Source organism: Mirounga angustirostris, unplaced genomic scaffold, assembly GCF_029215605.1.
Source record: "Mirounga angustirostris isolate CCGP_5_RB_7025 unplaced genomic scaffold, mMirAng1.0.hap1 SCAF_4, whole genome shotgun sequence".
Lineage (NCBI taxonomy): Eukaryota > Metazoa > Chordata > Mammalia > Carnivora > Phocidae > Mirounga > Mirounga angustirostris.
In genome coordinates, this window is record NW_026991712.1 from 92,402,983 (window position 1) to 92,429,592 (window position 26,610).

The 26,610-nt window shown below is 43.5% G+C and overlaps 1 protein-coding gene across 2 annotated transcripts in view; it reads left to right on the forward strand.

Moving 5' to 3' along the window:
• VTCN1 (V-set domain containing T cell activation inhibitor 1) overlaps positions 1 to 26,610 on the forward strand; it is a 52,152-nt gene that overhangs the window by 24,835 nt on the left and 707 nt on the right. Inside the window, exons 2-4 of one of the 2 annotated variants that reach the window (XM_045896864.3) lie at positions 7,753 to 7,817; positions 18,708 to 19,055; positions 22,097 to 22,375. In XM_045896864.3, the coding sequence (XP_045752820.1) occupies positions 7,753 to 7,817; positions 18,708 to 19,055; positions 22,097 to 22,375 (692 nt within the window). The remainder of the gene's footprint in view (positions 1 to 7,752; positions 7,818 to 18,707; positions 19,056 to 22,096; positions 22,376 to 26,610) is intronic. The other variant, XM_064588570.1, reaches the window with a different exon arrangement.

The following is a 26,610-nucleotide window of genomic DNA, read 5'->3' on the forward strand; positions in this document are numbered from 1 at the left end:
TTTACTGTCATTACTCTTGGATAAACTTAGCCTAAGACTCTGGTAGTTGGTGGCTAGTGGCTAGTTAAAGCCCCCTTTCCTGTGTTGCTGCTAGCCCAGAGATGGCACTCACGGGGCCTCCATGCTCACTCAGAAGTCACTCATCATGAATGGTACTCTCTGCTGCTGAGCCCGGAGGCAGCCTTGCAATCTTCTCCAACGCAATATCCGAGGCCATTACTATCGATCATTCAGAAGAAGCTGGCATGCGAGATGCAATCCATTTGCTGGTCGTGTCTCCCTGGTTTTGTGGCATTGAGGCCCAGGTAGGATGTAATCCTGGGGCCTGTGCTCTGGAGGACCCCCATAATACCGTGTCATGATTCTTAGTGGCATCTTAAAGGAAGACAGGGTGCCTCAACCTGATACTCAAAAGCACCCACGTATCTCCCATGCAGTTTTCTAAAATGTCTTTCCCAAACAGAAAGCCATGCTGTCCACCACCATGAGAGCAGTGTGGACAGGGCAGGGCTGCCCAGAAGGGCGCCCCCCACCCCACACCCACTGCTGAAGCTCACGTAGCAGTCTCCTCTTTGCCAATTGCTTCCTGACCTTCCATTTACCACTCACAAATGCTCATGCTCGCAGTTCCCTAGATCAATACCGGCCTTGGATTTTACCAATATAAAGAGATAAAGCAGGAGACTGTAGAGATGGGGAAAAAGTGTTTGAGGGGACAATAATCTAAGCCTCTCAGAAACTTAAAACCTGTACTAATCGATATCTAGAAGATAGATAATTTTACCTTAAAGCCCAATGCTCTGTTCCACATAGTATTTAAAAATAATTCCTTTTCACCTTTGATGGGGGGAAAAAAGAGAGAAATGTTTTGGATAGGCTGAAATAAATGTCTTCAATTTCAGTGTTCTTTATAAACTCAGTCGCTTGGTTAGTTTATGAACAAAGTAATATGTTCGATTTATTCAAATATTTACTTGATTTACTCAAATATTCTGGTTGGTATATTTAATTTAAAAGTATAATTTATTCAGATTAATCATATGTGTGTTAACTTAATCTACTTTTCAGAGTCTTAATCATTTATCATTTATTCAAGTGGAGGTAAGCTGATGATCTTAAGGAATGTGGCATCTCTCGGTTCTGTCAGTATTTGGGAAGGAGGCAGAAATTAGAGAACATAGAAACCATTAATGTTTGGATAAAACAAAGAGCGCTTATGTCTTCCAGAATGAGTGCTTTACACACTGCGTAGCAGATCCAGAAATCCCTTGTTTTTGGAAACGGAGCTAGAGCTGATATGCAGGGGTGGGGATGAGGGGAGCCTTCTGAACTTGTGGCCTCTTGCCACATGGGAATTTTGTGGCTTGGTGTGGCTTTCAGGTTTGTTTGGCGCTTTTATTTTCTTTTTAATTTTAAATAAATACCTGCCCTTGGAGCTCCCTCCCCAAAAAGGCACGTCCTAGGCTCCCCTCCCCATGTACCCATCTTTCCAGAAAACTCACTGGCGCACAGCACCCTCAGTCTGTGTCTGCTCAATTGTTTCTGTGCATTTTTAATAGCCCCTGAAGCAGCTTCTGGCCCTACTGAGCTGCCCGCTTTGGCTGTCAGAGTTATCCCCCCACATACCAAGTAGTATTTCTGTTAGTAGATCAATTACGAAGTCACCTAGGTTGTGAGTGGTCTGCCCTTAACCCTGTTTTTCCCCATAAGCCTTGCTCCTGTGTTGTGTGATTTGGTACAGTGTGAGCCTTTTCTGGAACCCACATATCATGTCTTCACAGAAATGCCTAATTTCTTTTTTTTTTTTAAAGATTTTATTTATTTATTTGACAGAGAGAGACACAGCGAGAGAGGGAACACAAGCAGGGGGAGCGGGAGAGGGAGAAGCAGGCTTCCCGCGGAGCAGGGAGCCCGATGCGGGGCTTGATCCCAGGACCCCGGGATCATGACCTGAGCTGAAGGCAGACGCTTAACCGACTGAGCCACTCAGGCACCCTTTTTTTTTTTTTTTTAAAGATTATTTATTTATTTATTCATGAGAGACAGAGGCAGAGGGAGAAGCAGGCTTCCCGCTGAGCAGGGAGCCCGATGCGGGGCTCGATCCCAGGACCCTAGGATCATGACCTGAGCCAAAGGCAGACGCTTAATGACTGAGCCACCCAGGCGCCCAGAAATGCCTAATTTCTTTCAAGGCGGTGGCAGCAGAAGGAAAGACATGTGAGAGAACTACCATCCTCGGGTAGTCCATACTACATGTTTGGCAGAATCCAAGTCTGTCCCCTGCAAGGCTCTGAGTCCTGCAGCCCCTGAAAGCCCCTTCTCCCAGCCCAGAGCCCTGCGCAAGATGCTTGGGTCCTGACCCTGTCCGTGCAACAGAAATACCACTTTTCTTCGGGTTTCCGCCTTAGAGAGCATGAGCAGCATGAATTGGCCAAATATATTTCTCAGTGAAGCCTTTCTCTTTACTTTATTTGAAATTTGTTCATGGAAATACACTTCGATTCTCCCTGTTTCTCTCAGATTTAACCATCTGAGCCACCCAGGTGCCCCCTTGTTTCCCTCAGATTTATTTATTTTTTTTAAAGATTTTTTATTTATTTGAGAGAGAGAATGAGATAGAGACAGAGAGAGCATGAGAGGGGGGAGCGTCAGAGGGAGAAGCAGACTTCCTGCCAAGCAGGGAGCCCGATGCAGGACTTGATCCCGGGACTCCAGGATCATGACCTGAGCTGAAGGCAGTTGCTTAACCAACTGAGCCACCTAGGCGCCCTCCCTCAGATTTAAAATACACCCTACTCCCTAGAATTCCTGTGAGATTTTGTTCCTCTCTTTACTGAAGCCCTGACCACACGTGTCTTGTGTTATTACAGTGTGTGTGTGTGTTTGTGTGTGTCTGTGTATGTTGTACGTGCATGTGTGTGTGTTTTACCTCAGTTACACTATAAGCTCCTTGGGGCGGGGTGTACCTGGGTGGCTCAGTCGGTTAAGCGTCTGCCTTCGGCTCAGGTCATGATCTCAGGGTCCTGGGATCGAGTCCCACGTCAGGTTCTCGGCTCAGTGGGGAGTCGGCTTCTCCCTCTCCCTCTGCCCCTCCCCCCTGCTCATTGTCTCTCTCTCTTTCTCTCTCTCCAATAAATAAAGTCTTTAAAAAAGAAAAGCTGCTTGAGGGCAGGCACTTCATCTCTACAATGTCCTCCCAGCAATATCTTCCACACAAGAAATAATAAATGTTTCCTAAATGAACAAATCCTCCAAAAGCATTGGTTTTCATCTGGGCCCCTTGTAAGGAGTGTCTAACAAATGTGCACTGTGAATTCCAATGCAGTGGTTAAAAGACAGCTTAGCATTAAAAATTTCCTGCAGCATCGTTATCGGAAATTATGCTGGAAAAGTAAAAACTAAAAAGCAATGTAAGAACACCTTATGTGATGATTTCACTCAACTTTTTAAAAAATTAATAAGCAGCAGGCAGGAACTAGGTAATTTGGCTGCTCTGAGAGTTTCTGCTTCTCTCTCCGAGGCTCTGGAGGGTGAGCTATTTCCCAAGGGATCGGCAGCTCCGAAGCAAACCTCGAGGTGATTGCCACTAAGAGAAATCGCTGATAGCCAGGAGGGTTCTGCTTCCACAATTGGGGGAACATGTGGGTCTGCGGGTGACGGAGCTGGGCTCGGCCACTCTGATGGGTACACACAAGCCCCACCGTCCCCTTCCTGTCGGTGAGCGGCCAGGTATCCATTCCGTTGTCTTTGCTTTGCCTGAGAGAGGGCAGAGGATGGCATAAGGGAGGGCCTGTGGCCGGGGGGCGGGGGGGTCTGCAATCTTCGAGGGGAAATGTGCGGAGAGGCAAAGACTGGGGAGAAGGCAAGGTACCCCTTTGAAAGGCCATGTGGGCCACATCAAAGAGTGAATCTCCCATGGGGGAGATGACAGGGTGCTCAAAGTTTTAAGCAGAGGACTATGATGACTGCATTACAGTCTGGTAATCATTCTTACAAAGAGCTCAGTAGCTGAGCCAAGGGGCTCACCCCCACACCGGCTCCCATGGGCACCACCAAGGAAACATACATTCTAACTTAGAAGCATGTTGGTTACATCCCTGCAGCAGAAAAATAAGAACCGGAATACCTAGGACTTACTGAAGCTTCCCGGGTGCCAGGCGCTATTCGAAGTGATTTTAGAAATCACCGAACTCGTGGTAACGCTGCGGTAACTCATTTAATCTGAACAAGAAGGAATGGGAACTTGAAGTCACACATCTAGAGGCGGTGGCGCCGGGGCTCAAACCCACGCGGGCTCGGTCTGGGAGCCACGCTCGGGACCTCAGCATGTCCACTGTCCCCCTCATCACCCCAGCTTCCACTTGCCACTGGGTTGTCTCCCCTCGGCCGCTCCTGTATAGAAATCCTGGACTGCAAACAGGGGAAACTGTGAGGAGGGCACCGGAAAGATGCTGGGGAGACGCAGTGGTGACCGGGGACAGTGAAGACAGAAATGAAGAGGTGTGAGAGAAATGAAGGAGCTACTCAGCAGGACTTGATAAAGGGAAAAATGCTCATTGGACACCATTGGACACCAGCCCGGAGCCTGCTTCTCCCTCTCCCTCTGCCGCTCCCGGTGCTGTGCTCTCTCAGTATCAAATAAATAAAATCTTAAAAAAAGTAATATGTATTTCTTACAGAAAGTTTAGAAACTACAAATAAGTTTAAAAAAAGGACAATAAAATAACCTGCAATTCCATCATCCAGACACAACCATGGTTAGCTTCTTGAGATGTATCCCTGCCCTTTTTCAATGAACAGATTAACAAATGACATTGGGGGGAAAAAATACTATAATGTTGCTATTATTACCAGTTGGGCTAGTCCCCAGGATTAAGTCATAGCTTTTTTTTTTTAAGATTTTATTTATTTATCTGTCAGAGAGAGAGAGAGAGAGCACAAGCAGGGAGAGTGGGAGGCAGAAGGAGAAGCAGGCTCCCCGCTGAGCAGGGAGCCCGATGTGGGGCTCAATTCCAGGACCCCGGGATCATGACCTGAGCCGAAGGCAGATGCTTAACTGACTGAGCCACCCAGGAGCCCCCAAGTCATAGCTTTTAATAACAAAAGTACAGCAAAGAGCTGCAGGTAAACTTTTTTATGGTAAAAAGCAATATGTGAATGGCCCTTTATGGAGTATGCCACCCACTGCTGTCTACTTTGATCTGAAAACAACCCTTTTATATTAGTTTGTTCGGGCCGCTGTAACAAAGACCCACTGACTGGATGGCCTAACCAGCAGAAACGTGCTCTCTCACAGCTCCAGAGATGAGCACTCCACGCGTCGGCAGGGTCACTTCCTTCAGAGGATGAGGGGGAGTCTGCTCCAGGCCTCCCCTCCAGCTCCTGGTGGTTTGTGCTCCATCTTTGATGTTCCTTGGCTTATAATCTCTGCATTCATCTTCATGTAGTGTTTTCCTGGGTGTGTGTGCATGTCTGTGGCTAAATTTCCCCTTTTTATAAGGACACTAGTCCTATTGGACTAGGGGCCCACCCTACTCTGGTATGACCTCATCGAACGAATTACATCTACAAAGACCCTATTTCCAAATCAAGGGACATTCTGAAGGACTCGGGGTTTGGACTTCAAAATGTAACTTTGGGGGGTGGGGGCGGACACAGTCCCTAACACCCTTAGAGCAGGTAAAGCAGGAATTACTCTTATTCCCATTTTAAAGATAAAGAAACCGAGTCTCAGAGACATGAAGTAATTGAAGGTAAGTGAGACCCCAGGTCCCAAAGTCAAGTCCGCTCTCTGGCTCAGCAGTCCGTGCCTCTTGCTGAGATTGTGTAGCTGTTCTCCCACACTCAGAGCAGTGAGAACCAAGGCTGTCCCGAGGCGTAGAGAGAGGGGGGAAGTTGTCCAATGTGGTCTCCTCTTAGAATCAATGGCAGATACCCAATTATTAGAAGCATCATTTGGCTTATTCAATTGCTGCCCCCACAGCTGCACCTCACGAGGGCTTGACCTCCAGGGAAACTGTTTACTCAAATGGTTTCTTGTACGTCTGTTGTTTCTCTCCGGTGGGCCCATCCCTGAGCCAGGGGGAGCTGGGTACAATGAGCCTATTCAGGGCAGAAAGGCAAACGTCCCGCGCTTCCCTGTTCTCTCTGTGGCACCATTCTTTGCCTCCCTGCGCCTCTCTTTTGTCCTGCTATTGAGTAACATCAGTGTGGGCGTGGGGACTGTGTGAATTGCCAGCAGGGAGAGAGTGTGGCCCAGGACACCTGCCTGACGACTTGTGCACAAGGGCGGGCAGCGATGGGCCAGCTTCCCAGGAGCCGCTCTGCCAACACACCAGCGCCAACCTGGGCCTTCTGTTCCGCCTGAGTCACTCTCAGCAGCTAAAGCTGGTGCCGCTCGAGGAGCCTGTGGGGAATAGACAAGTGCAGATTCCAGAGACAGATGCCATTCCCAGCTCGGCCACTGACCAACAATGTGCACTGAGGGAAGATGCTTAATCTCCCTGTGTCATTTCCTCATCTGTAAAATGCGGATGATAAATGTGTTTACCTCGTAAAGTTATTGAACAGATAAATGATATCATCCATAAATGGTGCCCAGAACAACATGTCTGCCAAGTAATTCTAGCACTCAGCAAATGTAAACAGTACTTCCTTATTTTTCCCCCCAATGTCATTTGTTAATCTGTTCATTGAAAAAGGGCAGGGATACATCTCAAGAAGCTAACCATGGTTGTGTCTGGATGATGGAATTGCAGGTTATTTTATTGTCCTTTTTTTTAAACTTATTTGTAGTTTCTAAACTTTCTGTAAGAAATACGTATTACTTTTTTTAAGATTTTATTTATTTGATACAGAGAGAGCACAGCACGGGGAGCGGCAGAGGGAGAGGGAGAAGCAGGCTCCCCGAGGAGCAGGGAGCCCGATGCGGGACTCGATCCCAGGACCCTGGGATCATGACCTGAGCCGAAGGCAGACATTTAACCGACTGAGCCACCCAGGCACCCCTGTATTACTTTCTTTTTTGTTATTGTTGTTAAAGATTTATTTATTTGACAGAGAGAGACACAGTGAGAGGGGGAACACAAGCAGGGGGGAGTGGGAGAGGGAGAAGCAGGTTTCCCGCCGAGCAGGGAGCCCGATGTGGGGCTCGATCCCAGGACCCTGAGATCATGACCTGAGCCGAAGGCAGACGCTTAACGACTGAGCCACCCAGGTGCCACCCTGTATTACTTTCTTAATAAGAGAAAACAAACTCCCACCGAGGATCTACAGGGCTCAGGGAACTAGGGACAAGTGGGTACAGGCGAAGACATGACTGTTGTCCTTAGTGTAGTGTGAAGTCTATGGAAGGAGACAAGACAGGTAGATCAATGATGGGCATTGATGCTCCGTGTGGGCTGAGTATGGGACCCGTCCCCCTCAAGTCGCACTTAGCACTCCAGACATGTCATCAGTTTTGCCCCAACCATCTTTGTACGGGGTCTTTCCCGATCTGGAAATAGGACAGTGAGATGATACACGACGTCAGATAAAGGGGTCACTCCTTTCATCTCTCCCAGCACCCGGGGAGATGGGGATTGTTGAGATCCCTGCCTAAGGCACCTCTTTCTAGGAGAGGGCTTACGGTGCGGACAGAGGTCAAGATGCTTTTAGTAGCACTTCTGACAAACGACACACATGAAACCCAGTCGCCAGGCAGCATGTCAAGTGAAATGAAGAGTAACTTCCTGTTTCTCTATCTCTCCATAGCATTATTAGCATCATCATTATTTTGGCTGGAGCCATTGCCCTTATCATCGGTTTTGGTATTTCAGGTATGTGATTTCTCGCGTTACCGTGACCCACTCACCCCTCACCATTCTGGCCCAACCACTCCATGGGGCCGAATGGAAAGAGTGCAGAAAAATCTCAGAGTAGAACACTGGTTCTTCTGCTTACTGGCTATGCTCTCTTCACCTTAGTCGTTTCACCCCCCTGGGCCTCGGTTTCCTCAGCTATAGGGCCGGGAGATAATGTCACCAGGTAGTTGAGAGAACCAAACAGTGTCCGAGGGAGAGGGCTATGGCTGAGCCATTCTACCAGGGGTTGGCCTGGAGGATTCCTGCTCGGTGAAGCTTCTGCTGACGTGTCCAAGAGTACGAGGTCTTTGCACACCGGGGTCTTAGGGAAAGAGAATACTGGTTGTGACCAGTGGAGGGTGAGTCTCTGAGTGCAGCTGTCAGTTGCAGGAAGAGTTTTGTCTTTCCTCTTCTGTGCGGACCACGTCTTGGAAGCATCTGTTGTGGAGGCACCTTAAGTAAGACATTGAGTGAGGTAGGCCAGCAGCCATCTTCTCTGAGGCAGACATGTTTGCTCCATTTCCCTTAAACCGCCTGACTCCAGCCAACATTTCTATTTTAACGTAGCCCGCGGCCAAAGCTGTCCCTTTGCGACTTTAGTTTTTATAGTTCCAGCTGCCTTTTCTCTCTGTCCCTCTCCCCTGGCATGGGTGTGCGGCCACCAAATCGTGGTCACAAGGCCTAAATGAAGAAAACACATGGTAGATGTGTTTGCCTCAAAAACGCATTAGCCCCCTTCCTCCCTTTCTTTATCAAAAATAGGTATTTCGGGGCACCTGGCTGGCTCAGTCAGTACAGCACGTGACTCTTGATCTAAATGATATCATCATTTAGATGAGCCCCACGTTGGGTGTAGAGATTACTTAAAAAAATAAAATCTTTAAAAAAAGTTATTTTGTCTTTCATCCATTTTTCAATGGGATTATCTGTCTTTCTCTTTTTGATTTGTAGGAATTCTTTTTTTTTTTTTAAGATTTTATTTATTTATTTGAGAGAGAGAGAATGAGATAGAGAGAGCATGAGATGGGGAAGGGTCAGAGGGAGAAGCAGACCCCCTGCCGAGCAGGGAGCCCGATGCGGGACTCGATCCTGGGACTCTAGGATCATGACCTGAGCCGAAGGCAGTCGCTTAACCAACTGAGCCACCCAGGCGCCCGATTTGTAGGAATTCTTTATATGTTTTGGATGCAGTTTGGTGATATGCATTGTAAAATCTCTTCTACTCTATGGCTTTTCACTCTCTTAGTGAAGTCTTTCAATGAGCAGAAGCTCTTAATATCAATCTAGTCCATTTAATCCATCTTTTCCGTTATACTGGAGCTTTTCATAACCTGTTTGGTTAAGAAGTGTTTGTCTATCCCAAGGTCATGAAGAAGTTTTTCTAGGTTATCTTATAGAAGCCTTATTGTTTTACCTTTCACATTTATATCTATTAAGCATCCAGAAGTAATTTTGGGTATGGTGCAAGATAGTGGTCAAGATTCACATGTTCCATGTGGCTCTCCAGTTGACCTAGTGCCATTTTTTAAAACCACTGCCCTTCCCCCACTGCTCATCAGGTGCCATTTTTATCAGAAACCAAGTATCTAAATGTGTATGGATCTGTTTCTGAATGTACTTGCCTGTTTCATGCTAAGATCCCTTTATAATTCATTTTCTTTCTTATGTTATCTCTTTACCTATTCCTAATCTTGGGCACTGTGTGTGTGTATGTGTGTGTGTGTGTCTCCGTCTCCTCTTAAAAAGCAGGTTTATGAGGTCAACAGTGGTTTTGAAAGAACCAGGTTTACGTTTTTTACTTTCTCTGATTGTTTTCCTATTAATTTTGGCTTTTATCTTTTTTAACGTCCCTCTTTCTGCTTTGTTTGCTGTCTTTTAATTCTTTTTTCTAAAATCTTAAAACTAAGCACTTTGGAAAAGAGTATGTCAAAGAAGGCAATAAATAGCTTTTAGTAGATATTGTCATTCAGTTTTCCAAAATGATTTACCAATTTACTCTTCACCAGAGGTGTATGAGAGATCCGGTGCTCCATGTCCTCACCAACACTCGATATTGTGGAATCTTGTTGTGGCTTTAATTTCTATTTCCTAGTGACTGAGGAGAGTGAGTACATGTCCATATGAGAAACATAATGGAGAGTGACAGAGCCAGACACAAAATAGTACATTCTGTATAATTCCATGTATATATAGTTCAAAAACAGGCAAATGAATCTCTGCTATTAGAAAGGCAGGGGCAGAGGGAGGGGGTAGCCATTAGGAGCATGAGGGGACTTGTGAGGGATAATAAAGTCCTAGTTCTTGGTGTGGGTGGTAATTACGTGGGATGAAATTGCGGTAATTCTTCAAACTGCACAGTTACGATGTGTACATTTTTATGTATGTATGTTATACTTTAATAACTCCTATATGTACACACATAGGACAAATATATATTATAAAACATGTGTATATATATTTTTGGAAATAAAATATTAATAAAGCAAATATTTGGGCTAACTTTTAAAGATATAAGTGCATACATTTCGGTGCCTTCCTCACTAATGCTTAATTAATCCTTCCTTAGTTATAATTTACCCTATTCTGGATCTTATATACTACCTTGAATTAAAACCCTAGTGCCTGTCCTTCACTCTAAATCTTAGTGACTAAGCTTTTTGGGCATAGGGCTAAATGGCTTGGCATCGGAGCCCCTCTGGAATTATGTCTTGCTTGTCAGGGGCTTTGACTACCCGAGCAAGAATGTTCATATTGTCCCAGCTTCCCTGGGAAAGTCAACACTTTGCCACTCACACTTTTTCCTGTTGAGTAACTACGGTGACCTCAGGTACTTAGCTCAATTCCCGGAAGAGGGTACTCCCTAAGTGGTTTTTGAATGGACAAGTGAAGGGATGCTTGGAGAGGCAGATACATAGATAAAAGCTAGTCTATTCAGTTCAGCAATATTCCACCAATAATATTAAAAGCCTACCACCAATGAAGAGGTTTTCCGCCTCCTTCCTATTTCATGGGGGTAAGAGCTGGTTGTTCTGGATAAAATGGGTTGTTTATTAATTTAACACTCTTTAGTTGGATTTTTCTCATTTGCTTTTATTAAAAAGACCATAACCCTTACCTGAGAGCATCATATTATCACACTTTAGATAAATTCAATAAAATGTTAGCTGGCTTAATACTAAGGCAGTGAAATTAAGGAAATGGCATTATGTAAGTGATGATGATGGTATCTTTTGAATCCTTCGTATGTGTACTTCACTGTATTAAATAACTCGGCATACATTATCTGATTTAACTCACAACAAATAGGAGATAAGCATTATTACTACATCCTGATAAGTACTCACCCAAGGTTGCACACATCTAGCAGGTGGGACAGTAGTTCCAAGCCCTGGTAATTTGCTTCCAGAATGCACACTCCTCCCTGCTACCCTGTGCTGATAATAACATTCATACAGAATTGTGGCAGAGAAGGATGTTTTCTGATTTGCACTATTTTCTGATAGGCATTATTCCTGAGACCACAGCTTTTAAAGACATAGAGATATTCCTAAATACAGAAAAAAATTCAATGTCTTTGAAACTCTCCTCAGGCCATATATGTCACTTTCTCATAGCCATCCTACTCCTTATAAGTACAAAATAGGGATGCCATAAAACATAAAATGCATTTGAGGTGGACTGTTTGAGAGGATCCCATTAACCCCTGCTTATAGGACAGCGTTTGTGGATGACCCTTCGAGAAGGGGGGAGATATGTGGAAAGAGCCCTGACCCTATTTAGCCCAGTCCTTGTGCTATCACTCACTCACCGCATGACCTCAAACGGCTCCGTGTAAGGGAAGAGTTTAGGAATCAGACAGAGACCTTCTAATCTCAGGTCTGACACTAACTGTATGTCCTTTGGGACATAACTTAACTTTCCAGAAATAGTTTCCTCGCTGGTAAAAGAGTCAGAGCCGTTGTGGGAATTAAATGAGAAAAGTGTTTGTGAAGGACCTGGCACGTGAGCATAGAAAATGGCTGCCACCGCTATTTATATTGCCATTAATAATCATTTGTGATTATTAATGCATTTATATAGCACTTCCTAAAACTTGCACAATTTCCTGGCCACACCAGGGCCGACTTCCTTTGAAGTTAGAGAGGCCAGGGCAGGAGGCCTCAGGACACTGCCTCAGAATCGATGCTGCATCTTTGGACGCTGGATAAGCCAACCAGGCATGTGCTTATGGAACCAAAACAGAAGACTGAACAGATTGTTGGAAGAGCGAGAGATTTTTTTTTTTTAATTGTAATCATCTGAGAAATAGCTGTTGGCCTTTCGTACTTTGGTTTTATGGTTTTCAGTTGTTTTCGTTTTTACGTAAGGTGGGGATACCAGTCTCTACGTATCTCAATCTGCCCATGCATACCAGCAGAACGTGGTAGAAAGAGGACAGGCTTAGTTCCAGACAAGACCGTGTTCAGTACTGGCTCCGCGACTTGCTAGATACAGGGCTGTAGGCAGCGCTTTGCTCCCACGGAGCCTCTTTATCCTCATTTATAAAATGGGTATCATGGTAATTCTTACCTCTCCTGGTTCTTACCAGGCTTAGAACGAGTCACTCTAACTGAAGCACTTAATAAAGCGTTCCTCTCTGCCTGCTGCTCTGATCTGCAATCTTTCCAAATGATTCTAGTTAATAATGGTCATCGATACCATTAAGACCGCTAATACGTGGCAAGTCAGGTACTGTGTTAAGCTCTTTACCTGTGTTGTATCATTTAGGCCTTTCAGGGACCAGCTGAGGGAGCCTCTAACTATCATTAACATCTTCATTTTATAGATGAAAAAAATGATGAAATAAAGCAGTTAGAAAACGTGCCCGAAGTTACATATCCAGGAAGTGATACCGCTGAAACTCGAACCCAGACCACCTGACACCTGTTCTCAAACACCAGCTGCTTCCCACATTGTTCCTTCCTCGAGCCCGGCCCAGCATCCTTCCTAATTTCTTCTCACGGAAGCAACGATTACCCCCAAACCTGCTCTCTTCTCGGGCACAAATGGCACTCATATTGGAGCCGGCTTAAGCCTATGTGTTACCACCGTTAAGCCTTGTGCTATGGTGTCTAACTAGACGCCTGGGCTCCAGCAGGTGCTCAGTGGCCACTGCTGAACGCCTCCAGTATGTTCTCTAGGCTGCTGGAATGTACAGGACTTGTCTTACGGAACTTCTATCTTACAGAAGAAAGTTCATTTTCCAGATTAAATCCAGCGCTACTGGGACATTCCAGATTAATAATCTCTGTGAAGAATTCTTGCTTTGGTTACCTGTAACCTCACTTTTCCAAGAGACTTCTGCTCCTACTGCACAGGGCAATTGAATGTCGCTCAGCCCCTCTGAAAACAGAACACTCTGGATTTTGGCTTGCTCCTCTTTTCCCATGCAAACCAGAGCTGTCATAGTAATTAGCCCTCAAGGGCTAGAGAATATATTTTCAGTAAGTAGCTGGGTCTTCCGACTTTAAAGTTCAAATCTGTGCCTGTTTCAATTAACAGAATTCTGTCAAGAGATAACTGCCTTGAACCCACCTCCTATAGCCTTTTTTTTTTTAAGATTTTATTTCTTTATTTGACAGAGAGAGACACAGCGAGAGAGGCAACACAAGCAGGGGGAGTGGGAGAGGGAGAAGCAGGCTTCCCGCCGAGTGGGGAGCCCAATGCGGGGCTCGATCCCAGGACCCTGGGACCATGACCTAAGCCGAAGGCAGACGCTTAATGACTGAGCCACCCAGGCACCCCTCCTAGAGCCCTTTGCCCTATGGCTCACCACACAAGAGCCACTGGTGGTTAAGAGGTCTGGAGAATCCTACCAGGCCAGATTGTGTTTCCTAGAACATAGCTCTTTGAGCCAATATTTGTTTGCAAGTTTGAATACAGATATCTTTTTTTTTTTTTGAGAAGCAATTCTATATGCTGTTGCTTGCTAATTACATTTCATTTAATCAGTTTTGATCATCATTTATTCACCTAACAAGCATTTATTGATTGCTTTCTGGGTGCAAAGCAACAGTGAGGTCCTCCTGGTTTTCTCAGTTCTCACTGGCTTTTATTCCTCCTTTCGATTTGATAAAGGAGGGGAGGATTTAATAGACATTATATCCTTCCATCTGCCACATCTTTAATGCAACCTTAAATGGGCTAGAGTCTGCAGCAGGTCCCTGGGGCACTCCACACTTGCCTACTTTCAGTCATTAAGTTCTCTAAGAGATATTTCAGTAAATTCTCTACCTTTGGGCTCAGGGCCAACACATTAAAATTAATTCAGTAGCAAAATTACCAAACTAAGATATGTCATTACCATTTCATTCCCCCCATAAACTGTGTCAATCATGTATTTTTTCTGAAAAGTAATTTTTCAATTCAACTTTAATGGCACTTTATAAACTACAACCAAACTTATTCTTACTCTAACACAGTTACACTTGCTCCATGATTTTATTGGGACTCTCTGTATTTTCATTGCCTTCTTTTTCACTGGCTCACGTTTCCCCGAAATTTAGGTGGGATAATCCCACCGAATGTTCCTTACTCCCACAATCATTTTGGATAGAACCGTTATCTCAAATAGTGCTTTGATTTCTACTGCTCTCCATTCATTCATTCATTTATTCATTCACTCAACAAATACTATTTTTCTTTGTAGAAATGTAGCACTAGGCACTTGTCTTACTTTGCTCAGGCTGCCATAACAAAATATCATAGACTGGGTGGCTAAAAACACAGAAATTTATTTTCTCACATTTCTGGAGGCTGGAAAGTCCTCCCCAGGCTTCAGGTAGCCCCATCTCTAAGGCTACCATCAGTGACCCTCTGTCTGGCCTGTTGAACAGAGGCGGTGGCCCCCATCCTTTGAAACCAAGAAGGTTTCAAGGAGCCCTGATGATCTCTGAATCACCTTCAGGGTTATTCTTCCCTTTTCTGGAGGAATAGCACGCATTTATGTCTGAATAGCTCTATTGTCCTGTCCTGCAGGATCTAGGAAATCTGACAGCCTTCCTTCATTTTGTCTCATTTGTTCTAACCCCTTTAGTTTTTCTGTCCCCTGCTGGTGGTGTTGCTGCTGGTACAATCCCCATCTCTATTCCTGGCTTCTGCTGAGGTGGCTGCTTAAGCCCAGGAGAAGCACCTATGATCTCCTTGTCAAATGGCTGTACAGCCATACCCTGAGTGTTCTCTTCGGAACAGATTTCTCATTTTTGGCAATACGGATAGGCTGAGAATTTCCCAAATCTTCATGTTATGGTTCTTTTTTTTTTTTTAAGATTTATTTATTTACTTACTTACTTATTTAGAGAGAGAGAGCAGGGTGTGGGGGAGAAGCAAAGGGAGAGGGAGAGAAATCCTCTAGCAGACTCCCCTCTGAGCCCAGAGCCTGACACAGGGCTCGATCCCAGGACGCTGAGATCATGACCTGAGGCAAAACCAAGAGTCAGCTGCTTAACTGACTGAGCCACCCAGGCATCCCAGGTTCTTCTTTACTTAACAATTCCTTCTTCAATTCATCTCTCTCCTTTCCCACACTTTACTATAAGCAGTCAGGAGTAACCAAGATACTCCTTCCAACCTTTGCTAGACATCTCCTCAGCTAAATATCTAATTCCATCACTTGTAAATTCAACCTTCCACAAAATACTAGAACATAGTTCAGCCAAGTTCTTTGCCACTTTATAACAGAATGGCCTTTCCTCCAGTTCCCAATAACATGTTCCTCATTTCCACCGGTGACCTCACCAGAATCACCCTTAACATCCCTATCTCTAGTATGCCCCTTAAAACTTTTCCAGCCCCTACCCATTACCCAGTACCAAAGCTTCTTCCACATGCTTAGGTATCTATTACAGCAGCAACCCCCTTCTCAGTACCAAAATTTGTATTAGTCGGGGTTATCCAGAGAAACAGAACCAACAGGGTTTTGCATGAGTGTGTGTGTGTGTGTGTGTGTGTGATGAGAGAGAGACAGAGAGAGATTTAGAAAGAATTGGCTCACATGATTATGGAGGCTGAGAATCCCAAGATCTGTTGTCAGCAAGCTGGAGACCCAGATGGTTTAGTTCCAATCTGAGCCCAAAGGCTTGAGAACCAGGAATGTTAAGGGTGTAGTTCCAGTCCCCAAGCTGGCAGGCTCAAGATCCAAGAAGACAGTGTTTCAGTTCTAGTCCAAAGGCAGGAAAAGACTAATGCCCCAGCTGAAAGCAGTCAGGTGGTAGGAGCTCCCTCTTACTCCCTCTTTTTGTTCTATTCAGGTCTTCCACTGATTGGATGATCCCCCCCCCCCCCATTTTAAGGAGAGTGATCTGCTTTACTCAGTCTCCTGATTCACATGTTAATCTTATCCAGACACATCCTCACAGATACCTCGGAATGTTTGACCAAATATCACCAAGGCATCCCATGGCCCAGTCAAATCGACAAATACAATGAACCATTGTAGCCTCATAGGACTTACAAAAATCATTAAGACAGTTTCTGTCCTTGAAAAGCTTACAAATTTGTGCCAGGGCCAGACTAGACACAAGGTAGAAGGAGACAGCTGCTATAATAAAGGCAAGGGAAAGTGTTATGGGAGAGTAGAGAATCTATTAATTTTGTCTTGGCAGATCAAAAGAGGGTTTCATGCAAGGGCTGCCATCTGAACAGCCTTGAATATAGGTAGAATTTGGCTAACTGGTGCTAAAGGAGAGGAGAGAACTACAAATTTTAGGTGCAAGATGAACGGGGGTGTGAAGATGCGTAGTATAATTGTATAACCAGCATGTATAACCTGGAATGTCTTGGATATTAGTCTGTCAAGTAAAAATAATTGAAAAGCAAATTAAATCTTTAACGCATGTTCAAGAAAATGCCAAGGCAGGGGATGGGGTGTGCTGCATTCATATTACACAGCAAAACATCATACTATCCTCTTTTATCATTTCTCTCCCAAATCTCGCATATAATTCTCTCCCAAATCTCTCCACCATGCATAGCAGCTGCTCCCAAGTCTCTCCTCTCTCACACTCTAAAGCCCCCAAAACATCCTCCCAAGCCAGCCCATGTACAGGTTTTCTTTCCTCTGCCTCTTTTTTAACCTATAATTTTTCTCCCATCAGTAACTCTTTGTTCTTTCTAATATAAATCCATCTGGCTTAGCTTCTCCAGCTCTGTCCCTCATCCATTACCTTTACCTACTTTCCAAAGGCCTAGGAGCCAATTAGTTCCAATCCCTAAGGGGCTAGAAGAGGTGAAATGTCAAGATATCCTTGTGTTCATGTTTATCTCTGAAATCTGAAAAATAGCATGTACACTTTGCTTATGTATCTTTCCAGTGAAAGCAGAAAATCAATAAATCACTTGATATACATAAACAGTAGAGACTATGAAAGGACGTGGTAGGAAATGAGGCCGGAAAGGTAGCAATAAGAGCTAATGTCTAGGGGGCATTCACTATGTTCCATGCAGTATTCGCGCCATGTAGCATTTAGCTTTGAAGGCCATGCTAGTCGTGTCTGAATTTTAGTCCACAGCCCTTGGGAACCATGGAAGATTAGTGATTATAAAACTGACATGTCCAGATTGTATTTTAAGGTCTACCTATAAGATTAATGCAATTTTACAAAATAGATTGGACGGAGACAAAGATCAGAGGCAGGAATAGCAATAAGGAAGCTAAGAAGTACAGCTGAGAAGTGCTCAGGACTCGTCAATTTGGACTTTTTGGGTTGTAAGAAAGAGAGGTTTGTGCAGACTGTTTTAATATAAAGTGTCTGTGTAAAGGATATTCCGAGATTGGGACAGGAACTAGGCTTGAAAACCCTCAGGATCTAAGACAGCTCTAGGGATGGAGGACTCTCTTCATCTTTCTCTTTCATGTTCTCTCCCTCACACTTCTTTCTAACTGCTCCATTCTCCTCTTGGGCTCAAATACCCCTCCTCTCCTTCACTTCACATCCAATCACAGAAGGAGCCTCTCAAGAAGATTCGGTTAATTAAATCACCCCTATAGGCATCCCCAGCCAGCAGCCTCCAGTGAGGAAAGAACAGTTGGCTAATCCTTCACAGACTGCCCAGGCCATCCAGTGGGCAAGTGGGGGAGAGGCCGTGGACACGGCTGACATCATAATTAATATTTCTACTGGTGATATGTTTGGAGAGGAGGGGATGGCTTCTAACTTAAGCCAAAAAATTAATTTAATTAAGTACCATTCTTCATTTTACCATTGCTCGCACTATAACCTTGACCAAGGCACTTATCTCTTCTCTGCTTTGGTTTCTTTATCATTCAAATGGAGATATAAGTAACAGCACTCTAGAACTTAGCATTCTTCCAATTTGCTAGCCACATTTAGTTAACATGAGGTTTCACTTCTGGTTAACTAAGAATAACAATACCTTATGTATGTAATTACAGTTTGCAAATCAAGTTCACATCCATTTGATTTGATCCTCACAAGAACCCTTTAAGGTAGGTAAGACAGATATTACCTCAATTTTTCTGAGACCCAGAGAGGTTACATGACTTATCCAAGGTCACACAGCTATCAAGTGACAAAGCTAGGACTTGAATTCTCATCTTCAATCTCCAAGATCAGTATGTTCTCTTCTTGGTGCCTCTCAAGGGTTTGGTTGCCTATTCTCAAGGAGCAGATCTGCTGTAGACTCAAGACTACTGTCTTCCTGTTCTTTCTATTCTTATGTCTCCTTTTTTTTTTTTTTATGCCTCTCCTGTTCTTCTATATTTCTAGTTTATTACAGAAGTCTCTGTTTTGGCTTTGGTAATGAAGGGTTTGGTTGTAGACATTCGACAACTTCCCTGGGCATTGACCCTTGCTTCCTGAATTGCAGGGAGACACTCCATTACAGTCACTACTCTGACCTCAGCTGGAAACATCGGGGAGGATGGAATCCTAAGCTGCACTTTTGAACCTGACATCAAGCTTTCTGATATCGTGATACAGTGGCTGAAGGAAGGTGTTATAGGCTTGGTACATGAGTTCAAAGAAGGCAAAGACGACCTGTCAGACCAAGATGAAATGTTCAGAGGCCGGACAGCAGTGTTTGCTGATCAAGTGATAGGTGGCAATGCCTCTCTGAGGCTGAAAAACGTGCAACTCACAGATGCTGGCACCTACAAATGTTACATCATCACTTCCAAAGGCAAGGGGAATGCCAACCTTGAGTATAAAACTGGAGGTGAGTTACTTTTGGCAAGGGGGAAAGAGAGCGCCCAAAGGTATTTGGGGCTAAGAACCACGGATGCTGCTGAAATAATTTATGCTCATGAGTGACCAGTAAGACAAAGACCATCCTGCCACCAGTCATCCTTGCTGTCCAAGACCTGCACCAACTCCAAAAATAGCCCCCCTATAAGATTAGGTCTTAAAGTCTTCTGTTCTGGACTCTACTCTTCTCTGGATTTTCAGGTATATTCCCTGAAATAGTTTGCCAAAATAAATGTGGTCTCTTTTATGGTAGCCTTTGTTGTTGCTAGTAAGAGAAACCTATGATCTGGCCTGAGATTTTTCTGTGCTAAGTAGGCTCTAGCCTAAGTCTGAAATCAGTCTCCAGAGACTCATGGCAGTGGAACCTATTTTAGGAGAAGTTCAAAAGGAACTAACCAAAAACAATAATGTTCTATAAACACTAATCCTCCCCCAGTGAAATCCCACCCTTCCTTATCAACTCAGCTTGATGAATTTATGTATAAGAAACTCAGAGGTACTGTGAGGAGTAAAAGGATGATTAAGAAAACTAGATGATGGTCCCTCCTCTTGCAGAGCTCACAGGACACAGCTTATAGAGTTGAGGGCTGGGGTGGAGATAAGAAAATAGATAAATACCTATCATAATCGATAAAGTCTATCAATGTTTTAAGATAAATATAGAATGATTTGGGGATGCAGAGGGAGAGAAGGATCACATCCAAATGCACAGGGAGGGAAGGGATAGGAGAGCCCCCATGGAGAATTTGGCATTTGAGAAAGGCCTTACAAAATAGGCAGAAAGTATCCTGAGGCCTCCTGGCCTACACTAGTCTGCACAGGCCTTCCTTGGACACTTTATAATATGTGTTTCTATTGGTGATCTAGAGCCAGACCTGGGCAAGTACTGGGGCCTGGGCAAGGCAAACTCACTGAGCCTCAGTTTCTTCATCTTAAAATGGGGATTAATAGGGTCATGTCAAAGGGACCCTGGAGCCAACTGAAAGGGCTTCCAATGACAAAGCTGGAACAATCTGAGCAACAAAACAAACAGCATAGTAGTAAATGAAAACTCCAAGTATGAAATAAATACACATGAATCCATACTTCCATAAATATGAGGGAGATGACACAAATCTTCCTTACAGAAGAATTCCAAATAATGTATTTAGATCTCCCCACTCCAGCAGGTGGAGCTTAGTACTTCCTCCCTTCTCCTTGACCACACTCAGGGTGTGTTTTTCTTAGTGAAGTCCAACTTCCAGAGAAACCTGGCAAACACTGCCTCAGCAAGGTGATCAAAGTTAACATCATCAATGATAAGTCATGTCAATAGTATGCATTCTGATGTGATACGATGAGAAGGGCACTTTTCCTTCTATGGCCTTCCTCACCAAAACGCATAGCTTCAATCTAATCATGAGAAAAACCCCAGACAAATTCCAGTAGAGGGGCACCCTACAAAATACCTGACCTGGACCACTCAAACTGTCAAGATCATGAAAAACATGGGAAGACTGCGAAACTGACATAGACCAGAGGAACCTAAGAGGACAAGCCAACTAAATGCAATATGGGATCCTGGGAAGAAAAAGGACATTGGTGGAAAAATTGGTAAAATACAGATAAAGTCTGGAGATGAGTTAATAGTTATATACCAAAGGTGGTTTCTCAGTTTTGACAAATGTACCATGGTTGTTTAAGATGTTAACATTAGGGAAAATGGTGAGGTGTATACAAAAACTCTCTGTGTTATCTTGGCAGTGTTTCTGTAAATCTAAAATTATTCCAAAATTAAAAACTTGTTTTTTAAATGGTGATAATAATAGAGATCCCTCAAACAGTTGTGAGGATCAAATGAAATAATGTCTGGAATTTGGTACCTGGCACGGAGTGCACCCTCCATGGTGGTTCATTGTCATGTATACTCAGCTCCTTACATCATCTCCCAGGAGCTCATTCCCTGCCTACTGTGAGCAGATGAGTCTCATCTCCCCTGCTAGATGGAAGATTCTTTAAGGGCAAAGCAAGGGCTTTCCTTTCACTGCTCACTCAGTCCCAGCATACTCACAGTCAAAGGAAAGTGCTAAATAAATTAACAACTTGGATCTTGCCATTTGGCATAATAAGCATTTTATAGTCAAAAGTCCAGGCCTTAACATTTTTCCACAAATGTCTCACTGCCTGGATATTAGAGGAAGCTAGTCTTAATTTCAAAGTTCATTTACCTCCCCAATGAGGAGGATTATCTTAGAAGAAAACAAATGACTGTCTCTACCCGTGGAAACCAGGGCTGGAGAGTCTCCACCCAAGCAAAATCCAAACCCCCGTGATGACAAGGCCTGTGTATGGAATTTCTGTGGGTGACGGGTGAACGCTGTTTGTTTGTTCCTTCTCCCTCTCCCTCCCCACCCTAACTTTATCCTCCAGGCAGAAAAATACATAAAATCCAAGAGGCTTCTCAGGTGCCTGAGAAAATGTCCAAAATCCTTAAGGAATAAACATTTTGTGATCAACTTTATCCCTTATCTTTAAGGGTTGAACTGGAACTCCTCTTAGTTGGAGAAATTTATCTGTTATAACAATTATACCTAGAACTTAGGTCCTTAGAGTTTGTGATTTTGGCCAAAGCGTTGTCCAAATCATTATTTGCATCTACAATACAATTGGTCATACATAGACGGCCCACTGGGGGAAGTACTGAGTCACTTCAATGGTGGAAATGACTATGTTTTTAAGACCTAGCACTTCAGGGGCGCCTGGGTGGCTCAGTCGTTAAGCGTCTGCCTTCAGCTCAGGTCATGATTCCAGGTCCTGGGATCGAGCCCCACATTGGGCTCCCTGCTCTGCGGGAAGCCTGCTTCTCCCTCTCCCACTTCCCCTGCTTGTGTTCCCTCTCTTGCTGTGTCTCTCTCTGTCAAATGAATAAATAAAATCTTTAAAAAAAAGAAAAAAAGACCTAGCACTTCAAAGCCTATATTGTTTTATCTGTATGACCTTGACATCTGCCCCTCTTCACTTCCAACCCTGCAGCCTTCAGCATCCCAGAGGTGAATGTGGACTATAATGCCAGCTCAGAGAGCTTACGGTGTGAGGCTCCCCGATGGTTCCCCCAGCCCACAGTGGTCTGGGCATCCCAAGCTGACCAGGGAGCCAACTTCTCAGAAGTCTCCAATACCAGCTTTGAGCTGAACTCTGAGAATGTGACCATGAAGGTTGTGTCTGTACTCTACAATGTCACGATCAACAACACATACTCCTGTATGATTGAGAACAACATTGCCAAAGCCACGGGGGATATCAAAGTGACAGGTGGGTTTCCCCACGCTTTTTGCATGGTTTATTGGGCTAAAATCAAATACAAATTAAAATCTAATTGGTTTAACAGATATATTATGTATCGGGTTATAGAAAGCTTGAGAGTCCTCTTCATGGAGAACTTGAGCACAGTTATAGTTGGGATTGCATTACATAAGAAGACTAATACAAAACAATATTTATGGACTATAGGTCAAAAATCACAATGAGGCTTCATCTTGTACGCCTTCTCATTGACTGGGGGTAGTTGCCCGGAGAGCAGTATTTAGGATTCTGTGGTCCTAACTCAATAAGACCGCTTTGGTGAAACAATGAGGACAATGACAAATATTGGATATCTTTGATATATTCAGTGGGTGATCTACATCCCAAGCCCCCCAACCAAAACTGATTTGGTTCTAGCCTGCCTTGGAGAAGATTTTCGATCTGAAGACTAAAAGTCTTAAGGTCCGACTCCAACTTAGTCTTATTCAACCCATCTAGGACTGGCTCATGATCCCACTAATATTGGCCCAGGATTAGTCAGAAAGCTCTAGATTGAACTGGCCTCCCAGGCTAAAAAAAACTAGGACTCAGAGTGGCCCAGCACCCTAGTTTCCCTACCTTAGTGCATAAAAAAAACTAGGGTTGAGCTAGTGTCAAGAAAATGTACAGACTGGATTATGACTTTTAAGACCATCCCTACTGCAGCTGAATTAAATTCAATCTATAGTGGAAGGAGTATGCCAGGAGAACTGCTGTCTTATATCAAGCCCAGAACCAGGTGGAATACCTTGTACATTTAAGTGCCTTATAAATGTTTGCTGAATTTAACTGAATAAATCATATTTTTTCAGCTTACTTTTTAATTTAAAAGTATATATATGAAAAGGCAACCTATGAAATGGGAGAAAGTATTTGCAAATCATATATTTGATATCCAGAATATATAAAGAATTCCTACACTCGACAACAAAAAAATCAAATAACCCAATTAAAAAATGGACAAAGGCCTTGAATAGACATTTCTCCAAGAAGACAAATGGCCAACAAACATGAAAAGATGCTCAAGATCACTAATCATCAGAGAAATGCAAATCAAAATCACAGTATCACCTCACAAGCATTAGGATAGCTAGTATTTAAAAAAATGGAAAATAACAAGTATTGGTGAGGATGTGAAGAAATTGGAACACTTACGTGTGTTGATGAAATTGTAAAATGGTGCAACTGCTATGGAAAACAGTATGGAGATGCCTCAAAGAATTTTAAAAATAGAACTACCATATGATCTAACAATACCATTTCTGTGTATATATCCCAAAGAATTGAAAGCAGGTTCTCAAAGAGATATTTGTACACCCATGTTCATAGTTGCATGATTCACAATAGACAAGAGATGGAAGCAACCCAAAATGTCCATAGCAGATGAATGAATAAACTAAATGTGGTATATTGGGGCATCTGGGTGGCTCAGTTTGTTGTGTCCAGCTCTCCATTTCATCTCAGGTCATGATCTCAGGGTTGTGATATGGAGCCCCATGTCGGGCTCCATGCCAGGTGTGGAACCTGCTTAAGATTCTCTCTCTCCCTCCCCCTCTGCCTCTCCCCACCATCCTCCACTCAGGCATACTCTCTCTTTCTCTCTCTCTAAAAAAAAAGGTGGTATATATATACAATGGAATATTATTCACCCTTAAAAAGGAAGGAAATTCACATGCTACAACATAAATAAATTTTCAGGATACCATGCTAAGTGAAATAAGCCAGTCGTAGACAAATACTCTATGATTCTACTTATATGAGATATCTAAAGTAGTAGTCAAATTCAGAGGAACAGAAAGTACAATGGTGGTTACCAGCACTTTGTGGGGGAGGGAAAAGCAAAGAAAGTTGTTTAATGGGTATAGAGTTTCAGATTTGCAAAATGAAAAAGTTTTGGAAATCTGTTCCATAATAATGTGAATACACTTAAAACTACTGAACTGTACATTTAAAAATGGTAAAGATGGTAAATTTTATGTTTTTTACCACCAAAAAAAAAAAACCCAACAAACAAATCATACATATGAGAAAAAGAGAGCTCTTCCACCATCCTGAGGAACAAATTGGTGACTAGTGACTAGAATGCTCTTAATTGATTGTAACAGAAAACCAACTCAAAATAGCCTAAGCTAAACAGAGAATTTAATAAAAGTGCATTAGGATAGCTCATGGAACCAAGAACAGAAAGAGTAATTTGGCTTCAGGAACTGCTGGAACCAGGAATTTAAACTCCACTGGGATTTTCAACTCTCTACTTTATTCTCTTGTTACTCTCTAATTTAGTTTCTCTTGTTTTAGTCTATAGGGCAGAATGTGATTCCCAAGAGTTCCTAGCTTTAAAAGTCTCTCTCACTCGATAGAGGAACCAGAGTCAGCCTTACTCCCACAGTCTTATTCTACATTCTCAGAAAGGCTCAACTTGCGTCAGTTGCCCACACATAGACCAATCAGGCAGTACCTGCTGGAAGGCCTTTCCTGAAGAAAAGGGGGAAATGAAGCATTGGGCATTTAGAAGGATGGGTGTGGACAATAGTATCTCAGTTCAGATCTCAATAAATATCTCCAAACTGGATAACTAAAGCCTTCCAGTACAAAGGACAATAACTGAATAAACCACAGATATGGAGCACACCTTTTATTCAGTGAGCAGATTCTTCTTCCATACATGCTTATTGGATACATCAGGACAAGTGTCCCATGTATCAGTACTAGGACTAAATACAATATGGTAGCAAGACATAGCTCAAAATTCAGAAAATAACACAATTCCTTCTTGCCACGTACAAAGTACTCCATACATGTTTTTAAACCATTGGATGAGATGGCAGAGTTTACATCCTGTGTTCTCTGACTCTACTGCTAATTTAGGTCATTCGTTCAATAAGTATCTATTGTGCGCCAAATATGTACAAAGCAATTTTTAAGTCCCATGAAATATGGAGGTGAATAGCATAAATGTCATAAGAGGAATTAATCCCAGTGTAGATGTGGTGTTTAGGGGAAAGAATTGTTAATTATGACTGTGGCTCAGTAGATGAGGCAGAGTTGAAGCTGGGCTTTGAAGGAGAAAAGAATGGTTTTGATAGAATGGGAAGTTGTGAAGTCAAGAGCCTATGTCGATGGTCCAGGGGAGAAATTAGGAGGGCTTTCACTGGGACAGTGGCAATGGAAAGGAAAGGGGAAGAGTCAAAAGCTAATGAAAAAAATCATCTTGGTTACACAAATATGTAGGACAAGAGAAAGAGGAAGTCAAAATGGGTCTAAACCCCAGTTGCTTAGGAGGTTAGTAATGCTATCAACCCAAATTAAAACAGGAGAAGCAACATGAAGGTGAGGGTTTTGGAGATGCTGAGTTGAATTGTGCACATAGGTAGAGATGTCTAATGCATGGCACATTGCCCAGCATGTGACAGCATTCTCCCCATAACCTTCAACCCTCCCCTCCACATTTCCTTCCATGAGAAAGGATTCCCCACCAATGTAACCCTTCTAGCCTCTCCCGTCTCCCTTCTTCCCCTTCTCCCCAAAGGAGAAAGAGTTAATTTACCTGATTAGGGACTTTTGTAGGAGAAGCTAGACACAAAGAGTTTGGCTCCTTCTTTTCCCTTTCTCTCTAGCTAACCCTCAGAAAGTGTGCTCCTCTAAGCCATCAGTTCTTCAGAAGAAGAACCTGCTCTTGCGGCAGGAAGCCTGCCCCAGTCTGGTGCTGCCTGTCACTGGGAAAGTCTGGGGGGCAGCCTATCTGCAGACAAAGCTTCATCTTTTATTATCAGACTTAACCAATGATAAAGGTGACATTTGGGTCTTCCAGTTGCCTCACTCGTTTTATCTTATCCTTTAATTGGTTCAGAACTCAGCTGGGGAAGAGGGTGTTCCTTACTGGACTCCTTTGAACCCCAACAGCAGGTGCTCAAAAATATTTGCTGAATAATTAAATTTTTAATTGACATATACAGTGGCAACCATAAATCCAGGTGTGGAACTCAGGACAGAGCTTAGACTAAGGAGGTGGGTTTGGAGATGGTCAGATTAGTGAAAATAATGCTTATTGGGCTCGAGTGGGGTCCCTCTTATTGTTGTTACAGGGGATACTTGAGTGCTTATTACGTGCCAGGTCCTGTTCTAAGTGCTTTACATCCTCAAAAGAACTCTACGAAGTCCATTATTACCTTAGCCTTATTTTCTAGGTGAAGAAACTGAGGCAC